Below are 13,200 nucleotides of genomic sequence, written 5' to 3' on the forward strand. Positions count from 1 at the left end.
TAAAATGACATTACCGAAATGATGTATAAAAACTTTAAACAGCTATTATTGAAATCCTTCAATAAAATTGAATTATAGTAAGTTTATAAATAGACAGCGAGATGAGTTTTAATAAAACCAACTATGGCATCAGTGCCTTTTTGTCATTTTCAGTCATAGCCACAAAAAACCTGTCTCATGTAAACAAAGCCAAAGTTGGCCTGAGATGTGAAAAAACCAGCCAAGCATATGAAATTTATCCGCAGCAGAGAAAACTATTCGGCTTAATTATTAGAGCAGAAAGACAAAATTATTTTGACATTCACGTGCTTCATTATGATTTCATCTACCAGACTAGCAAAAACTATGAGTATTATATCATTTCTATAATTGTTACATAATATTAATCAATTAAATTAGCTGAATTGATCAAAGTTGCTGCCAGTTGTTCTGTCATTGGAAAGTCAAAAATATACTACTTGGGTACAAGAAAATCTTCTAGATTCCAACATGTTTAAATGTCACACATTTTTGTTAACGCATTAGCACCATCCAAAAAAAAAGGCTTTTGAATGAAATGCAAACAAGAAGCGGGTCTGTAAACATTGACAACGGTACTTGGCTAATAAGGCATTTTGTTTATCAAAAAAAAAATCGCTTCGTTACTACTTGGCATGTCAATGGCAAGATTTTTTTTAAATAAGGAAAGAGTGGTTTAAAACAGCAAGAGGAACTTCACAAGTGATATGATTCTGCTTCAATACTTATGTTGGCTTACAATTCTAAGAAGGAATGGGCTCACTCGGGGGTTTCAAGCCATTTAAGTTGAAGAAGGAAGCCACTTGGTCAGGTAACTCAGCCAGTACACTCTGAGCAAGGGCGCCAGGTCCTGCCTAAAATGACATAGAACATTTACATACGTATAAATTATACAGAAGGAAAAGATAAAAACATGTTCATGTACATCCAGTATATAACTTACATTTTGAAACTGTCTGAAAGGAACAAACTGGACAATGTCCCTCATGGCAGTCACGCCTGAAGGCGAGCGTAAAAGCCCGTCATCTCCGTCCAAGAACTCCATGGCAGTGAAATCTGCCCTGCCCACTCCCACGATAATGATGGACATGGGCAGATGTGAGGCTTTCACGATTTCATCGCGAGTCTCATCCATGTCCGTGATCACGCCGTCAGTAATAATGAGCAGGACAAAATATTGCTGTGAAACAATTGATAAAATAATGAATATCTCTCTCCAAATGCCAGAATTTGACAGCTTCGGATTGGATACTCACTGAGGCAGTTTGCTGCTGTAAGGCCTGGCTGGCGAAACGGGCGACATGGTTGATGATTGGGGAGAAGTTTGTTGGGCCGTAAAGCTTTATCTGCGGCAAACACTGCTGGTAGGCTTGGACCACACCTTCAATACCTTAAAAACAAACTAAAATAATCAACAAAGCTTTACAGATCACAAGTAAAGTTCAAATTTATTGATAAAAGTGAAGTGTCTGGCATCTATTTCAACTCATTGTGGATGTGTGGCCTGCAAATGGCTACCAATCAATGTTCCCTCTAATTTTTTGTTTGCCTGGGCAGAAAGACAACCTCCCTGAGCACACTGAGTACTGGTGTGAGCAACATCATCATTGCTCGCTAGGGGCACACACCAGTATCACACCTGCCATAAGCAGGTGCATGTCTACTATACATAAATGATTTAGTAATAATAAAATGTAATGATTAATATCTATGAATGGGCGGCCCGGCGGATGAGTGGTTCGCGCGTTGGCCTCACAGTTAAAAAAAAAAAATATGGGGATTTTATTTTGTGCGCTCCATATGATTTGCTGTGCGCAGAGAAGACGAGAGTAGTGCGCAATTGCACACGCGCGCAGCTTAGAGGGAACATTGCTACCAATTAGTACATTAAAAAATGTTCCAAGTGTTGCTTAACAGGAAAATATCGAAGATGAAGTGATTGTTCAGTTCATGGATCAAAAAAATGTTGTCAATTTTACTTGAGGCAAAACTACAAATTATGGGTTTCCCTTTAAAATAATGAATTGTGGTTTGCAGACACATTTTGTTGTGTTCACATAGTTCAATAAGATTGACAAGCCAGGAAATGCTATTTTGAGAGCTCATTTAGTTTAAGTGGTTTCCATCTGGCTGGAATGCTTCATACGAATCCATCAATCATTCTAGTACTGCTTGTCAAAAGGTGTTGGTGTTATTACAAGATACAGAGTGCACAATTTGTGTGACTTATTTTAATACAATCCCATTCAATTACCTTCACAAAATGGTTTGGAAGGATTGAAGTTAACAGGAAACTCGTGGCTGACCTGAGAAAATAAAACCACACCCCAAAATGATTCACCTCATTGACTATCAACTCAAATGAGTCAAGTGAGTATGATGTCTCTGCAAAAAAATAATAATAATAATATATATATTTTTAAAATCACCTGCCAGGTAGGAGGGATTTGTGCTCCGAACCCCAAAACAGGAAACAATTTATCGCTAAAGAAAAAAAACAAACAATAATTACACCACGGCAAAAGGCAAAGAAGTCATCCATGACTGACGTTAGGAAAAAATAATAACTGGAATCGGCGCCAGTCAATCAAACTAGTTATTTACCTGTCATAGTCTTGGATGACGTTTCCTACTGCAGTGATAGCTGAAAGGTATTCATTGTAGCCATAAGAGTGGATGTAATGGAGGGACTGTGGAGAATTGGGATCTCCATTGGAGCCTGTGAAGTCAATTGCGATCTGGGGGGCACACAAAAAAGTGACTATAAATACATTACAAGCTATTAAGAACATGCTATCGAAACGAAAACATGAACTCACAGTGAAGTTGATCTGACAGCCGCCAAATATGTAATCTAGGAAAGTATACTCCTTCACAATCTGAAAATGGGAAATCAAATAAAGGGCTCCATATTAAAATTATTTTTTGTCAATCATCTGACAATCATTGTAAAATTAAAAAAAGGAACTTAACATTTTAAACAGCCCTTCAACAAAGTGTCCCAATTGCCATAATTTAACAGGCAAAAAGTACTGAAACAATGATTCCCAGACAAAAATCAAATCAAATGTTTGCCATAGAAAACACATTCGCGTGTACCTTGCATTGTTTGATGACAATAATACCAGAATTCTTGTAGCTTTTTTTGTTCTGTTTCTTCTTTCTATTGATGCATTCAAACTCTGCCTGGTATGGAAAAAAAAAGATGTTCAAATATTCAGGTAAACTGATAAGATTTATGCTTGGAGTGAAGATGGAGCTCACTGCAAATGTTTGCGATGCCTGCTGTATTTGGCTCAGAGTGGTATGAAAAGAACCAATAAAGTTATGGGAGCCATTGCTCCTGTAGTCAAAACAATCCACCTGGAAAAAGAAAAGAAAAGAGTGTGACAAACAGCAAGAGACCAGCAAACACGGTGATTTCCAATATGGAAAAATAGTCAATTGTCAACATTATTAAAGGATGAGACGAAAATATTTAGGATGGCATTCTCTAGTGTGTTTTAACACATCAAGCATAAATCTATATGTACATAGAATGCATGCAGAGTACCATATAAGCATCAAAACCAACAAGAAGTATCATATTTGAGCAGTGTGATATTCCCCCCGATAAAAACAGATGTAACCTATAAATATAATACAGATTTATAACCAATCATATTTGAAATTTGTTGTCAATTCCTTAGTGAGTTGGGTTTTAATGGGTTACATATGACTTTGTATGACAGTTGAACATTTGAAAGAGAGATTTTTATATTTAAAAAAATATATCTGGATAATAAACAGCAGTACTAGATTTTTTTTTCTACAAACATCAAACCAGTTTCCTATGTAAACAAGCTCTGAACCAATGTTATTTTAAATTCAAAGATTCAGAACGCACAATTACCCTAATTAAATAATTATTCACGTGGTGTTACTAGACTTGTTTTAGTAAATGGCATAAAGTATTTTTTAGACACATAGGTTGATGTGCATAGGTTTTTGCATGTCCTAATTACAAGTCCAAACATTAAAAGGTACAGTAAACTCACTTGCAATGTTGGCTGGAAATGAGCTCTTCCTGACAAGTGTGCTTTAACAGGATTGGAAAGTGACAGCAAACATAAAATAAAAATAAAACGGATTCTACAGTATTTCCTTCTTATGAAGTATATTTTCTTTGTTAAACAGTTAGAATTACCGTAATAAGGGGAAAAAAATCATAAAACCTCAGCTTGGTACTTGGAATTTAAATACCATTTGTGTCATAAAACATGATGAAAATATGATATTAAATATTGTTAATAGATGTGGGGTAATAGAATCAACAATACCTTTATAGATTTCTCCACATCAGCTCCACAAAGTGCCTGAATTGGGATTTGGAAAGGTCTCCATGCTGGATTTAGGTTGTATTTCACCACCTACACGGACAGACAATGAGACACGTTATGTAATCAGATATTTAGTGTCCTAAAAACACATTTAAAAATAAATAATGTCTATGCCCTATACAATTTGTACCTCTGTCCTGTGAGCTAACAGCCATCCTTTTTCTGTCTCCTTGTAGAATTCCAAAAAGGGGTCAGACTTGCCAAAAAAACTCTAAAATGTTCAAACACACACAAATCAAGTCCCCAGTTTACTAAGCAATTTCGCGTACACCAAATACCTTTTTATCAAGTCGTCTTCCTGCGACTTCAAATCGCACCACCCTATTGTCTGTTCTTTCTTCCGCATGAACCTAACATAAAAAAACATTGCCGAAACTGAAATATCATTTTGTATAATAATAAGAACTCTGATTGTGAATAATTACAGTTATGGTTCCAGCTCCTGCAGGCCTTTTGTCCTTCATGAAAAGCGGCTTGGTTAGATTTCTTGAAGACACAACCTGGATAGAGGGGGGAAAAAGTCAGAATTGTCAATACTAAAAGTTAAAGCACAATACTTTGTAATACATTAGCTGAAAGAAAAAAATTAAGTACTTGTAAAGCCCAAACCACTCTACTGTACCTGCCCCATGGTGCATTCTAATTCTCCCAAGAAGTCAGCATCTTGCAGACTGCAGTTGTCATCGTCAATGTCAAAGACTTCAAACCTTAACTTCTGCACCATCTCAAAGTGGTAATCGACTACAAATGTCTTGGAAAACTTGGGATTGAGTGTGTTCATGATTTTCTCTGTGCGACCAACCTAGAACAAAAACAAATCTCTATGCACTATTTATGGTTTTAAGTACTTCAGGGTAAAAAGGATTGGTACTTGAGTCCATGTATACTCAGTCATTTACAGTGATCATATCAGACAATATCCAACCAGAACAAAGGACACATTAGAGTTGTGAATTAATGAAGACTGCATTAATTTGGAACGTGGAACAACGAATGAGTCAGAAATTTTAAATATTTGACGTCACAAGTGCGGTTAACCACTGCTATTATATGTTGCCAAATTAGGTGTGCTCGAATTAATCTCATAGCTATGTATGATACTAGTGAGTGACACTGCACACCTTCCAAATGAAATAATAAAATTTCATTCATTCATTTTCTGAACCACTTATCCTCACAAGGGTCGCAGAGGGTGCTGGAGCCTAATCCATCATACTTCGGGCACAAGCATTCACACTCACAGTCAAACTTAGGGGCAATTTATGGTGTTCGACCAGCGTACCCTGCATGTTTTTGGAATGTGGGAGGAAACCGGAGAACCCGGAAAAAACCCACGCAAGCCAGAGGAAAACATGCAAACTCCACACAGTGAGGACCCACCTGGAATCGAACCCTCGCTAATCACTCGGCCTCCCGAAATAATATTAATGACATGAATTACCATTATTTCTAAAGATGTCACTCCTTTTTTTTAATTGTAGAAGCAACATATTTGAAAGCCCCAAAAATGTCTATAGGCCCAAATAACAAGTTTATTAAGCAAGTATAGTGTAATCACTATACCATGAATGCACTGACCTCCACCCAGCTGCTTCCAGATGTGCTCATATACAAAACACAAAGTGGATCCGACTTGGAAAAGGTATCCATGTCCATCAGATTTTCACAAGAGATGCTCAGGGACACCCTGGTCACACAGTTAGCTGCCCCAGGAAGGGGGGGTCCAACTCCGGCCATGACAGCAAGGCAGCCCCACCTACACAAGACCTGAAAGTTATGGAGGAAACGTGGATAAGAATAGAATAATATACATGGACGATACTAACATAGTAGGAAGCATTTCATTAAGTTTTACAACTGGACCACAACCCCCAGGGATATAGAATGGAATTAAGGCACAGTTATACAAGTATAAATGAGATTTCCTAAAATAACACGAACGGTTTTTTGTCAAGAAATCAAGTAGATTCGAAATTGCGTACCGTGCAATGAAACTGAGTTTCAAAGTCTGATTGTGAGTCAAAGTTCAGTAATAACGGTGTATTTAACTATCCAGATTTAGTTCCAGCCTTGCTAGTTAGCCATCATTAGTTAAGAAAGCAGAATAAACCATTCCACATTCCACTTGGCTAATTCGGAAAAGCTGAACCAACAGCGGCATTGACACTTATTCACCATTGTTATAACTTTTGTACTTTTGCGGTAGGTAATCGCCCATAGTGATACATTGAATCAGAAAATACATTTTAATCAAATAAATGTTGTTTTCGCCTTTAACTCACGTCGCAGTGCAGCAGAGAAGGGGAGTCGAACATGGGCGTGGCCTCGTACGCTCGGTTTAGGACTCCACCCGAGCAGAAAACATGCGGAAAAGTCTTCTAAAAAAAGTTTAAAAGAGAACGCATCGTTACTCATTTATTAGCAGAGGTGGGTGTAGGTCGTGTGTAAATGTATTTATTCACGTAATCCAACATAAATAGAGCTGAGCTACTACTACTACACATCCGATTTAACCCACGAGAGGGCGCCAAAGCGAATCAAATCTTTTCCATTTCAATCAGTCCTTTGCATTACTCTTCCTCTAATTTTATAGTTATTATTTCATGTACTACATTCATTCATTCATACTTTTTTTGTTGGTTTTGAGTCGTTTATAGTGAGGAGTTTAAGATAGGTTAAAATAAAAACATACATACATGAATGGAAAAGTTTTAATTTAAAATGAAATGAGATTCCGAAAGTGACAAACATAAACCCACATTTTACACAAAAACCATGTAGTAGTGGCAATTGGTTGATTCACTGAGTCAACTAATTGCCTGCCATTGACAATGATAAACATCCCCATTCATTTAAACCGCGAGAACCGGTTGTAAATGGATCAGGCGTCAGTGCCAATGACGGTGACAGACGTCCAATTTTGACTGGCAGCGAATGATCATTGCCAGCTTCTCCCTTTGAAAAAGGGATTGGACGTCTTTTACCATCAAGAGCAGCCAATGAACTAAAAATGGAAAAAAATAATTAAGATGCCAATAAATAATTCATATTTTTTTAAGGCTGCTTTTAGCTACCACTCTCAGAAAAAAAATCTTTACTGGCTGGCCTCGTTGGGGGGTTTTAACTTGTACGAATTGAAGAAGGACGACACTTGCTCGGGTAGCTCTGCCAGGACACTTTGCGTGAGCGCCATGTTGTTTCCCTGCAATGACAAAATTAGTAAAAGAAATACACATTTTCCAATGATATCTATTGGACTTAATTCAATTATTATTATAATGATGACCAGTATGATGACGCTGGGCTGGAACTTACATGGAAGCTTCTAAAAGGCACAAACTGGACGATGTCCCGCGCAGCGGCTTCACCGGTGGGCGACAGCAGCGCTTTGTCGTCACTGTCAAGGAATTCCATTTCGCTGAAGTCTGCGGCGCCCACGCCCACGATGATAATGGACATGGGCAGGCGAGAGGCTTCTACGATTGCCGCTCGGGTCAAGTCCATGTCCGTGATGACGCCGTCTGTGATGATGAGCAGCACAAAATATTGCTGCCGGCGGATGAGAAAAAGCCGTTGAATTAGCGGATCAGTGACAATGCAAATATGAGTGTGAATGGTTTGGGTTTTCTTTCTCTAAGGAACAAAGTTTTCCCATTGACAACCAAACTTACTGCAGCTTTATTCTGGTAGAGACTTTGCCTGGCGATGCTGGCTACATAGTTGATAACTGGGGAGAAGTTGGTTGGCCCCCAGAGCTTTAATTGGGGTAGACACTGCCGATAGGCATGGACCACACCTTCAATGCCTGCACTCACATTGTACGCTCGTCAGTGAGAGAAGCGCCGAGGTGGATTTGGTTTATTCCTGGTTTTTGACACGATAGCTTACCATCGCAGAATGGGTTTGATGGGTTGAAATTGACGGGAAATTGGTGAGAAACCTGTGTGCGTATGACAATTGACATTGTAACGTCATGAGAATTGAATTGAATTGAATTAAATGGTCCAAAAACTCAAAACTGTGATGTATAAAGTTAACCTTGTGCATGCCAGACTTTATCAATGTATCTTCATGAATCTTTTTATACGCCATACCTGCCAAGTTGGAGGAAGCTGGGCTCCAAACCCAAAAACAGGAAAGCTTTTGTGACTAAAGAGAAATACATACAAACAATGACAAACAGGTAGAAGATATTGAAGGAAAAAAAATTACAGAATAAATTATGTATGAGTTGTCTTTAGTGTAACATTCCGCATAATTACACCCACATGGTCGCCAAAAATATTACCAGCGACTCTATATTTTTTGTTTCAAAAATGTTGCCTGTACACCTTTTATGCTTTCAATCGAATAGTTTCTACAGGAAATTCAAAAAAAAAAAACTAACATTTTTTATTAAGTGTACTAACATTAAATTAGTTTCCTACATAGTCTTTGAAAGTCAAGATTGACATTTTAGACATTTCTGTATGCATTTAATGTAATTGACAAAATACAGTAGATAATGCATAACCCTTCAATTTCCACGGCCTTATAAAAGATCAACATGGCAAAGATATGGTATTAAATATAAACTAAAGTAGAGTTAGAATGTACCTGTCATAGTCCTGGATTACATTACCCACAGCCCAGATTGCTGACAGGTATTCATTAAAGCCCTCGGGGTTGATGTAGTGGAGGGAATTGGGTAGATTGGGATCACCGTTTGAACCAGTGAAGTCAATGGCAATCTGGCTCAAGACCCCAAAACATAAAGATAGCAAAGTAAGCCATGCTCTTTACACAACGTTGATTTTCAATCTCAATAGATTCAAAGTGCATGTGTCTAAAACCTTTGTCCATAAAATGCCCTTTTCAGATGACACAATTCAAACAAGTGACAATAATTTTGAACTCACAGTAAAGTTGAGTTGGCAACCCCCCATGATGTAATCCAAGAAAGTATATTCTTTCTCCACCTAGGGAAGGTTAACAAAAAGGAATTCATCTTTGGGTTCCAATGATGTTTATGCACTATATCAACGGCATATTTGCTATACATATATGTCAATGCCTTACCCTACAGCTCTTAATGAAAATGACCCCAGAGTTTTTATAATCTTTCTTCTTTAGCTTCTTTGGGTTGATGCACTGAAACTCAATCTGTCATGAGAGGACACGTGATGTATTAGATACATTTAATTACAAAAATATAGAATGCCATCACAGTTTAAAGGAGAGTGGAGAGTGTACTTACAGGGGAAACATGGGTTGCAATTTGCATCTCAGCAAGCGTGGTTTTAAAACTCCCAATAAGACTGTGGGAACCGTTCACATGATAGTCATAGCAGTCAACCTGAGGACAAATACATATTGCTAGAGACAAAGATGTGATGTCATGAGAGATAACTAAATTGAAGAGTGTGTTGTGATTTTCTTTCAATGATCATCTGAAATATTTTTTTTTATTTTTAATCATCCAAATTCTTCAAAAGTCCTGGAAATATTCAAGCTAAGGTCATTACCAATGTTTCCTCTAAACTGTGCGCGTGCGCATTTGCGCAGTAGTCTCGTCTTCTCTGCGCACAGCAAATCATATGGAGCGCACAAAATATAATCCTTTTTTTTAGCTGTGAGGCCGACGCGCGAACCACTCATCCGCCGGGCCGCCCCATTCATAGATATTAATCATTACATTTTATTATTACTAAATCATTTATGTGTAGTAGACATGCACCTGCTTATGGCAGGTGTGATACTAGTGTGTGCCCATAGCGAGCAATGATGATGTTGCTCACACCGGTGTGCTCAGGGAGGTTGTCTTTCTGCCCAGACAAACAAAAAATTAGAGGGAACATTGGTCATCACTCATGATAAAAGCTTAATTGTATTTTTTTTAATTCACCAATTATATATAGTAAGCAAGATATTACACTGCCCGCGACCCAGTGCTCTACAATTTAAATAAAATGTTACAGTTAAAATTTTACTGACGGGATAGTGTATTGTATTTGGGGTCTGTTGTTGATGAAAAAAATATATTAAAAAATAGTTTAAACCACTATTGCATAATTTGAATGATATTGCATTAAAAGAAAGAGAAAGTAGGTTAGTAAAACATGTCTGTTTTTCTCAGGTACAATGATGACTATATAGGAATTGAAAGTGTCAAACACTAAATGAAATAGTGACAAATAAAAGGAAAAATTAAAAACAAGCCAGACCTTTATGCGATGACCTCGTGAACTGCGCAAACACACACATCGCTTATCCAGCCGGACTGTTGCGTTAAGTATGAAAGTTGAATAGAAAAATGCAATGGCCAGATATTAGTCACTTTAGTAGGCTGCAGGAGACACTTCACATATAAGTAGGAACAAACAATTATTCCATCACAGCATTCTTCTGGGGAGATCAGTGCAGGAAAGATGAATAGCAATAGAAAAAAGAAATATTTTACCTTAATAGTTTTTTCAACATTTCCTCCACACAGAGATCGCAGCGAAATGCGGAAAGGCCGCCAAGTAGGATTGAGGTTGTTATTGATCACCTATAATCCAAACAATATACTGTATGGACTATTTCATAGTCAAACAAGCATGCGAATCGTCGAGTCATGGTTACCTCGGTCCTGTGAGCCAGCTGCCATCCAGTATCCGTTTGCATGTAGAATTCCAAAAACGGGTCGGACCACCACAAAAACTGTCCACATTGTAGAAATGTTTCCACCGCATGTCATGTTCTACCAAATCCATATTCAGTATGGTACTCGGTCGTTTGGTCGCCGGTCTTTTGGTCGCCCGGAAGGTTATTGATAATTACCATTTAAATCGTTGCTCAAATTCCCTAAATACAAACTGAGAATTATTATTTAGTCATACTTAATGCCCTATTAATTATTAGGCTAAAAAAAAGCTCCAAATTCCCTGTACTTTTATTGTGTTTTGTTGGAGAACTTGTTAAGACCCTGACTGACGTCCCTTCCTAAGGGGGCAACTCATGTACATACAAACTCATACACTCACACGTCGGCTCAGTGAAACTGCTCAGGGCCATTGTTGGCTTTTATTGATGCGTAGACCGTGTTGTTTTACCTTGTTTTGTCGCCGGTCTTTTGGTCGCCCGTTGTTTGGGTCCGGGCGACCAAAAGTCCGACGACCAAAAGTCCGGCGACCAAACGACCGGCGACCAAACGACCGTACACGATTCAGTACGATTGCTTACTACCTTTTTATCCAGGTTGCGGGCACACACCTCAAGGTTTGCTACCCTGGTGTCCGATATTTCTTCAGCAGCGATCTAGGGGACAAAAAAAAGCGTTCATTGATACTTCACTATGGCTTGGTCTCACGATATGCTTACTGTAATAGTGCCCCGGCCTGCTGGCCTGCCATTCTTCAACATTAAAGGTCGAGTCATCTGCTTGTTAGAAACAATCTGCACACAAAAAAGGCATCCTTGCATAATGACCAAACGTCAAAAGAATGACGTGAAAAGAGGAGACTGACCTGACCAAGAGTGCATTCGAGTTGCCCGAGAAAATCATCATCTTCCAGGCTGTAAGTGTTGTTATCGATGTCATATACGCAAAATTTGACCCTCTGCACAGTCTCGAAATAGTAGTCGATGACAAACTTCTTGGCAAATTTTGGATTTAAGCAGTTGAGGATCATCTCGGTGCGGCCCAACTGATTGGCAAACAAGAGGAAATATCATAAGGCAACTTGTCTATTTTTCTCTTAATGATCGTAGGGTGGCTGTGCATCGAGAAACTTCAGACCTCATGCCACTGGGAACCGGAGGTGTTGATGTACAAGGCACACAGAGGGTCAGACTTTGAGAAGACGTCCATGTCTATGAGGTTTTCGCAGGAGATTGTCAGTTCCACACTACTGGGCAAACAGGGGGTCCCAGTCGGGACTCCGGCGGAAGCCATGTCAGCAAGCTGGTTGATTAAAAAACAAAAAAATACTGAGAAACGCAGAAAACCTATGGTGGGGGTCCACACTACAGTGAATATAGTCATTGTATTCACTGTAGTGTGCACTGTCAGTGAATGTCCAATAGTACTATATATTCGTCTTTTAGCCGCTAGAGGGCAACCCAACGCATTATTTTATTTCGTTTAAACACATGAAACACTTAGCATTAGAGTCGGCATGAATAAAATACGACTTAGGGACTCCATTTGAGCATTCTTTACCTATTTCTTGCGTCAAATTACGATTAGTTCAGTATCATCATGACCAAATGACATTTCGAAAACATCTCAGTGGGTGTGGTGTTGCCCAAACAGTCCGAACATATTCTCAAGCAGTTCAAGTACAGTTACTTACGTCAGTAAAAAAATCTTGTGGTTGTTCCTAAAATGTAATCTTCTTTAAAACCGAAGCTTTTGTGAATATTACACGTGTTGAGCTGTATCAAACAAGAGCTGACCAAGCACTCACAACCAGCTGGTGGATGGTACTGGGACGAGAAATAGACAGGCAATGTGCACTTTCGGCTCCGATTGGTTCTGCACATGCGCACAATGCGTCGGAGCACGTCGCTGCCCGTTACACGAGGGTAGACGTGCGGCGCATGCGCATCAGAATTAAACGGTTTTCATGTTTTCAAAGGTTTTAGAAATATCTACATTTGCTGACCTTTTAAACCCTTTAACAGCTGTTTTTGTGAGTTTTTTTCTTTCATAGGCGATTTTCATTTCATACCTCCTTTAATATATTTTGTGAACAGTCAAAAGCATATACAAGACATGAATAACAAACACATCAATTTGAAAAAGTGGATTATACATAACGAAAATAAAACAATTTCAAAA

At 38.6% G+C, this 13,200-nt stretch overlaps 2 protein-coding genes across 4 annotated transcripts; both read right to left on the minus strand.

The window, feature by feature from the left end:
• Positions 1 to 683: 683 nt before the first annotated feature.
• Positions 684 to 7,538, minus strand: LOC144091586 (copine-3-like). The gene is made up of 17 exons (XM_077624058.1): positions 7,496 to 7,538; positions 6,680 to 6,775; positions 5,976 to 6,164; positions 5,020 to 5,199; positions 4,823 to 4,897; positions 4,676 to 4,747; positions 4,528 to 4,608; positions 4,338 to 4,427; positions 3,283 to 3,381; positions 3,118 to 3,204; positions 2,838 to 2,897; positions 2,623 to 2,756; positions 2,448 to 2,502; positions 2,273 to 2,324; positions 1,275 to 1,408; positions 962 to 1,198; positions 684 to 872 (listed from the first exon to the last, which is right to left on the minus strand). The coding sequence occupies exons 2-17, from the start codon at positions 6,710 to 6,712 to the stop codon at positions 762 to 764; spliced, it is 1,689 nt and encodes a 562-aa protein (XP_077480184.1). The 5' UTR covers positions 6,713 to 6,775; positions 7,496 to 7,538; the 3' UTR covers positions 684 to 761.
• LOC144091587 (copine-3-like) lies at positions 6,118 to 12,894 on the minus strand. 3 transcript variants are annotated; one of them, XM_077624059.1, is made up of 18 exons: positions 12,713 to 12,894; positions 12,157 to 12,321; positions 11,885 to 12,064; positions 11,739 to 11,813; positions 11,604 to 11,675; positions 11,001 to 11,078; positions 10,837 to 10,926; positions 9,634 to 9,732; positions 9,456 to 9,539; positions 9,296 to 9,355; positions 8,994 to 9,127; positions 8,492 to 8,546; positions 8,286 to 8,337; positions 8,069 to 8,202; positions 7,713 to 7,946; positions 7,496 to 7,599; positions 6,680 to 6,775; positions 6,118 to 6,164 (listed from the first exon to the last, which is right to left on the minus strand). In XM_077624059.1, exons 2-17 carry the CDS (start codon positions 12,310 to 12,312, stop codon positions 6,736 to 6,738), a joined length of 1,647 nt encoding a protein of 548 aa, XP_077480185.1. In that variant the 5' UTR covers positions 12,313 to 12,321; positions 12,713 to 12,894; the 3' UTR covers positions 6,118 to 6,164; positions 6,680 to 6,735. The 3 variants fall into 3 exon arrangements, with proteins under 3 accessions (XP_077480185.1, XP_077480186.1, XP_077480188.1); XM_077624060.1 differs by lacking the exons at positions 6,118 to 6,164; positions 6,680 to 6,775 and having other exon boundaries at positions 7,095 to 7,599; XM_077624062.1 differs by lacking the exons at positions 6,118 to 6,164; positions 6,680 to 6,775; positions 7,496 to 7,599 and having other exon boundaries at positions 7,736 to 7,918.
• Positions 12,895 to 13,200: the final 306 nt, after the last annotated feature.

The sequence above is a fragment of the Stigmatopora argus genome, chromosome 17 (assembly GCF_051989625.1).
Source record: "Stigmatopora argus isolate UIUO_Sarg chromosome 17, RoL_Sarg_1.0, whole genome shotgun sequence".
Classification (NCBI taxonomy): Eukaryota; Metazoa; Chordata; class Actinopteri; order Syngnathiformes; family Syngnathidae; genus Stigmatopora; species Stigmatopora argus.

Coding starts and splice junctions, on each gene's coding strand:
- LOC144091586 (XM_077624058.1), bottom strand. CDS start 6,712: ATGTTCGACTCCCCTTCTCTGCTGCACTGCGAC. Junction 4,748..4,822: donor CAGGAGCTGGAACCATAACT/GTAATTATTCAC, acceptor TTTTTATGTTAG/GTTCATGCGGAAGAAAGAAC. Junction 1,409..2,272: donor TTCCAAACCATTTTGTGAAG/GTAATTGAATGG, acceptor TTTGTTTTTAAG/GTATTGAAGGTGTGGTCCAA.
- LOC144091587 (XM_077624059.1), bottom strand. CDS start 12,312: ATGGCTTCCGCCGGAGTCCCGACTGGGACCCCCTGTTTGCCCAGTAGT. Junction 11,676..11,738: donor CAGGCCGGGGCACTATTACA/GTAAGCATATCG, acceptor TTTGTCCCCTAG/ATCGCTGCTGAAGAAATATC. Junction 6,776..7,495: donor CCCCCCAACGAGGCCAGCCA/GTAAAGATTTTT, acceptor AACTTTTTTTAG/AAGACTTTTCCGCATGTTTT.